Below are 6,001 nucleotides of genomic sequence, written 5' to 3'. Positions count from 1 at the left end.
CTTATGGAGCTTACATTCTAGTAAGGGCAGGCAGACAATAAACATCACAAAGTACATGACACAGGATGCTACAAGGTGCCAAGTGCTAAGGGAAAAATAAAACAGGGTTTTAGGAATGTCATGGCTGGAGGAGGTTTGCAATTTTAAACAGGGTGGTCTGGGATGGCCTCACTGAGAAGGTGACTTTTGAACAAATATTTGAAGGAAAGGAGGGAGCTAGCCACAAGGTATAGGGGAGGAGGAGAGGGGATGAGGGAACAGCCAGAGGCAGAAGCTCTTTTGCAAAGTAAGCTCAAAGTAAGCTCAGAGAACAAGGCGCTGCCAGGGGGCCTGAGTGGGCAGAGATCCTGTGTAGCCTGGGGCCTGGTGATCTTTGCTGGAAAGATTTCAAGGAGACTTTTCTTCGGGGACTTTTGCAGAGCCATGACAGGCTCTGACTTACATTCGAAAAGAGTGGCTCTTACTACTGTCTTGAGTTAGCGGTCACTTTTAGTAAAAGGTGAAAGATTTATTCGATCTGAAGAGAAACCAGAGTATAGCGGTCACTTTTTAAAACTGGGAAGATTTTGCATACTACACTTGATCTTAGCCAAAAGGCCGAGAAGCAATGGGAAGATTTTGCATAAATCTCCAGATTTCTGGGGGCGCCTGGGTGGCTCAGTGGGTTGTGTCCAACTCTTGATTTTGACTTGGCTCAGGTCATGATCTTGCGGTTTGTGAGGTCTGGCTCTGTGCTGGGCTCTTGGGAGTCTTCCTTGGGGTTCTCTCTCTCTCTGTCCTACCTCTGCTTGTGTGCATGCTCTCTCTCTCTCTCAAAATAAATAAATAAACATTAAGAAAAAACACTATAGATTTCTACCTTCTCTTGAAAAAAATAGGAAGATTTGGCTTCATTGGGCTTACCTGTCGTGGAGCTGAGTAGTGGCCACCCTCCTCAGGTGGGACTTTAGCTCTTTCTTTGCCAGAGTCCCTTTCACTCCCAGACAGTGACACTGAGTGTTAGTGGTTATTTATCATCATGCTTCCACTGTTGTTCTTACAATGAAGAGGAAAATGACATGTGTTTCCACCTAAATTTCCATTAAAAAGTGACAAAATGAAAGATACCTGCAGATGGCAGTGTATTTGAAGATAGGGGAAAGAAAGGCATAGTGCTTTATAAAAGCGAAAAAGGATCCAATTTTAGAAATATGCCAAGCGCCGGAATCAAACTAATATAAACTAATATAAATCAACTTATTTTTACGCCACGTGCCTCACCTCTGTAAGGATCTGAGTTTCTGATTCCTGTTCTGCCGTTTTATAAAATGTTGCCACACCCATGACCTCATCTGATCCCCACCCTCCTCTTCATTTGCACACCGTGTGCAGCCATAGAGTTGGTGAACTTTGCGTTGTTATCCTCTCCAATTTACAAAGGGGGAAGTGGGGACGGAGAGTTTCCTAGCTAGGAAGCAGCAACACAGAACTGCAAATAGGGTTTATTCCCTGGCCTTTTAGCTGTTTCTGTAATAGAACTGCCCAGTCTTAGATCTGTTACTTTTATTTATTTTTAATTTTTTAATGTTTTACTTATTTTTGAGAGAGAGAGAGACAGCGTGAGCAGGGGAGGGTCAGAGAGAGAAGGAGACACAGAATCTGAAGCAGGCTCCAGGCTCTGAGCTGTCAGCACAGAGACCAACACGGGGCTCGAAGCCACGAACTGTGAGATCATGACCTGAGCTAAAGTCAGTTGCTTTACCGACTGAGCCACCTAGGCGCCCCAGATCTGTTACTTTTATAACTGGTGACCCAAATGCTGTTCTCAAATGAGGAACACAAGTGCCCAAGCACTCTTCAAAGCGTAGAGGCATGAAAACGTATCCTATGGACGCCAGGGCCATGAGTTTGTAACTTACTTGGCACACGGACGGTAAGCATTCACTAAATATTAATATTGTGTTGTCTTTGTTATTTTACTAGCTCATCATCGTGTTTTTTGGATTTTCAGCTTTCAGTCATGAACAGTTGAGGACTGATCTGTCTAGTGCAGTGGTTCTCAAGGGTAGGGTGGGGGCAATCTTACACTCCCCCTTGCCTTGGAGACATTTTTGCAATGTCTGGAGACAATTTTGGTTGTCACAACTGGGGGTGAGGGTGAAGGGTGCAATTCGCATCTGACTAAAGGCCAGGATGCTGCTAAACGAACAGTGCAGGAGACAGCCCCCTACAATGAGGAATTATCCAGCTCCAAATATCAATAGCTTCAATAGCTTGAGAAATGCTGCTTTAGGAAAAGGGGGAATCATTTTCCTCCTGTGTAAAGGCACTCTTTGGTCCTCACCGGGGGGTGAGGGGTGTGTGTGACTACATCAGGGGGTAGGCTTTGGAGTAAGAAAGGCTGGGTTCTGGCCCTTTGTTAACAGTGTCTCTGGTGCACTGTAGGCATTCAAAAAGTCACTACTGAAAGTTGAATTTAATTACTAATTGTCTGACTCTGAGGAGGTCTCAAAGGTCTGAAGTTCATTACCCTTACCCGTAAAACGGGAATAAAATGTCCTCTTCCAAGGCCGCTGTGAGCAATCATTGAGATAAACGTTGGGAAAGCTATTGCCCACTACTCGGCCTACAGCGGTTTTCTTTCGTCAGTTTTTTTCTCCCTCTTCCAAACCTGCGTTCTAATCCACGGTCAGCCCTGTCATTAGCTGAGTGACCTTGTGCGAGTCACTTCCCCCCCAGAGGCCTCGGTTGATTCTCAATAAAATTCCAAAGTTGGCTTCTGATCTCCAAGCACGCTTCCAACGCCGAAACGGGACCGTGGACTGTACGGATCTGCTTTCCTCCCCCGGGACTAATGGTACGGTCCCCAGGCAGCTCCCCCACCCCTCTGTCGCAGACCTTGGTACAGGCCCAGGGGGCCCTCGGCTGCCTCTCAGGGCTGCCCTTGCCCCCAGCCGAGTTCCGGGCCGTCCTTGCGCAAGCTGATTGGCTGGAGCGGTGCCCGGGCTGCGCGGCTATAGGTGAGCCCGGGAGGGGACGGGCGGAGCGGGCCGGAGGCCCGCCCCCTCCTCCCCTGGGTCGGACGCTGAGCCGAGCCGCGGGCGGGAGGCCGGACGGACCGACTGACGGGAGGGACGGGAGCCGAGCAAGATGGCGCAGACTCAGGGCACCCGGAGGAAAGTCTGTTACTACTACGACGGTGAGCTCCGTGCGCGCGGCGGGGGCGGGGGCGGGGCCGGGGCCGGGCCGGATCCAGCAGAGGGAGGCTGCGGAGATGCGAGCGGGGAGGCTGGGAGAGGCTGGGGCGTGGGGGAAAGGCTGAGAGAGGAGGCTGCGAGGAAAGGAGAGCGAGGCAGAGGGAGGAGGCTGAGAGGAAGGAGGTCGAGACTGAGGGAGGAGGCTCAGGGGAAAGAGGTCAGGGGGAGGGAGGAGGCTGCGGGCAGGAGGTCGAGGCTGAGGGAGGAGGCACAGAGAAAAGGAAAGGAAGTCGAGGCCGAGCGGGGGTCGCCTGGGGAAGCTTGGGGGTAACTTGGTGGCGGCGGGGGGCAGCCTCAAGAAGCTTCGCGGGGAGAGTTTGAGTGGGACTCCCGAGGGGAGGCGGAGTCCGCGGGGGGCGGCAGGAGCTCCTGGAGAAGTGTGCAAGGACCTACGTGCCTGCTGAGAATGCAAAAGTCTTCCCTCTGCCCCTTGGCTGGAGACACTGCCTCATCCTTTTTGGTGAGAGTCCTGCGGGAGTCACCACCTCCTGTCACCAGCCTCCCCTCCCCCAGTCTCTGAGCCGGCCTGTAGTCGCTGCTGGGAAATGAAGCCCCTGGGCTTGGAAGGAGAAAGTTGCAACCTGTTAAAACAGACTTTTTGATTGAACAAAAGCCTATGGAGCAGCTTCCTCTGTACTCGGGGTGATTAGGTGCTGGGCCCACAGGGCTGATCAGGTCCCTCCCCATCTTCCTCTCCGCCTGGAGGGGGAGCTAGACAGTGGCAGGGAATTGCCCCCCAGGATCATGCAGGGAGAAAGGGAAGCTCAGAGATTTTGGGGGGCACAGAGGAGAGGCACTCAGCCTGGCCTGAGGAATCGGGGAGCAAGGTACCATATCAGGACCCAGAGAACAGGGGTTATTAGCCAAGCTCGGGGAAGGCAAAGATGACATTGAGTTTAGAAGCAGGAGAGAGGAGGGGCGCCTCGGTGGCTCAGTCGGTTAATTGGCCAACCGACAATTGGCCAGTGACCAATTGGCTCAGGTCATGATCTCACTGTTCGTGGGTTTGAGCCCCACATCCAGCTCTGTGCTGACAGCTCAGAGCCTTGAGCCTGCTTAGGATTCTGTGTCCCCTCTCTCTCTGCTCCTCCCTCACTCATGCTCTGTCTCTCAAAAATAAATAAGTATTTAAAAATTTTTTTAAAAAAGTAAGAGAGGACAGCATTTTTGAAAGACAGCAGGTGCATGTGCAGCATTGTTGAGGCATAGGTTTGCGGGCAGAGTATAGAAGGTCAGGGAACAGAGTGGAGGGAAAGGTTGCAAGCGATGAGGCTTGAACCCCATGATCTGGGGACGGGATCATGAAAGGCTGGAGACACTGCCTTAAGGAAGTTGGACTTTATTCTGAGTGCACTTGTGAATCATTGAAGTTTTATGCAGGTTGTGACATCACCGGATTTATACCTCAGAACTATTACTCTGAGACGGAAATTAAATTCACCAGTGTAGGGGTGAGGAAGAAGGCAAGGATCCTAAACTTCTGGGCTGGGCAGTTTGATATTGAGTGTTTGGAGAAGGATAGGTCAGTCAATAACTTTGGGTTTTGGGTCCTTTAAAGAAATGTTTGTTGATGGGGCGCCTGGGTGGCGTGGCTCAGTTGGCTAAGCTTCTGACTTCAGCTCAGGTCATGATCTTACAGTTTGTGGGTTTGAGCCCCATGTCGGGCTCTGTGCTGACAGCTCAGAGTCTGGAGCCTGCTTCAGATTCTGTGTGTCTCTCTCTCTCTGCCCTTCCCCCACTCATGTTCTGTTTCTCTCTGTCTAAAAATAAATAAACATAGAAAAATTAAAATATTTGTTGAGGGATATCCCTACTAGGGGATATCCAAGTAGAGACATCCAGTAGATAGGTGGCCATTCAGGTCGCCATTTTTATTTATTTATTTATTTATATATTATTTATATATTAGTTACAGAAGAGGAAACAGTCACCCAAGAAGTGGTATAGGGTGGAAGGAGAAGAGGATCAGGGTGCAATTCTAAGGACATGGTCTGAGGAAAAGTCTAGTGCCCTTCATGCTCTCAACTCCCCTGTCATAGCACTTGTCACTGTGTATTGGAATTGCCCATGTACTCGTTCATCCTTCTTAGACAATGATCTCCTTAGGGAAAGACACCATGTCTCATCTAGCTCTGTATGCTCCGCCCGCAGAATGATGTCTAGCTCATAGCAGGCTGTCAATAAACACTTGCCGATTAAATTGTACAGAGGGAATGTAAGTGAACCAGAAAGTCATAGATTACAGTAGCCAAAAGAAGGAGGGAGTGGCCAACTGTTGGCAAGAACTGTTTCTTGTGCACAGTTTAATTTTTTTTTTTTATGTTTTATTTATTTCTGAGAGAGAGAGAGACAGAATGAACAGGGGAGGGTCAGAGAGAGAGGGAGACACAGAATCCGAAACTGGCTCCAGGCTCCAAGCTAGCTGTCAGCACAGAGCCCAATGCGGGGCTCGATGCGGGGCTTGAAGCCACAAACCGTGAGATCATGACCTGAGCCGAAGTCGGATGCTTAACTGACAGAGCCACCCAGGCGCCCCATCTTGTGCACAGTTTAGAACTGAAGTTAGATTGCAGTAGATTGAAGAATGAGTGGTTGGCTGAAGAGAAGACATCGGATTGAACCCTTTTCAAAGGAAGCTTGGTTGGGGCAGAGAGAGAGGGTTGTTGATACAGGAGGATATGGTGGCTCAGGGTTGAGCATATTCGGAATTGGGATGAAAAATAGCCAGGGGGAGAGGTTGAAGATGCAGGAAAGAGGGGGCCGGG

General features: G+C 50.0%; 1 protein-coding gene and 1 pseudogene across 2 annotated transcripts in view; one reads left to right on the top strand and one right to left on the bottom strand.

Moving 5' to 3' along the window:
• Positions 1 to 494: 494 nt before the first annotated feature.
• Positions 495 to 609, bottom strand: LOC120233284 (annotated as a pseudogene).
• Positions 610 to 3,046: 2,437 nt separating this feature from the next.
• HDAC1 (histone deacetylase 1) overlaps positions 3,047 to 6,001 on the top strand; it is a 32,371-nt gene continuing 29,416 nt past the window's right edge. For both annotated transcript variants that reach the window (XM_039231626.1, XM_039231620.1), the window contains exon 1: positions 3,047 to 3,178. In XM_039231626.1, coding sequence (XP_039087557.1) covers positions 3,130 to 3,178 — 49 coding nt within the window. In that variant the 5' untranslated portion in view covers positions 3,047 to 3,129. The remainder of the gene's footprint in view (positions 3,179 to 6,001) is intronic.

Source organism: Hyaena hyaena, unplaced genomic scaffold, assembly GCF_003009895.1.
Source record: "Hyaena hyaena isolate Hyena2069 unplaced genomic scaffold, ASM300989v1 scaffold_3, whole genome shotgun sequence".
Classification (NCBI taxonomy): domain Eukaryota; kingdom Metazoa; phylum Chordata; class Mammalia; order Carnivora; family Hyaenidae; genus Hyaena; species Hyaena hyaena.
Note: the sequence above shows the minus strand (reverse complement) of the source record. Positions and strands in the feature narration are given on the sequence as shown.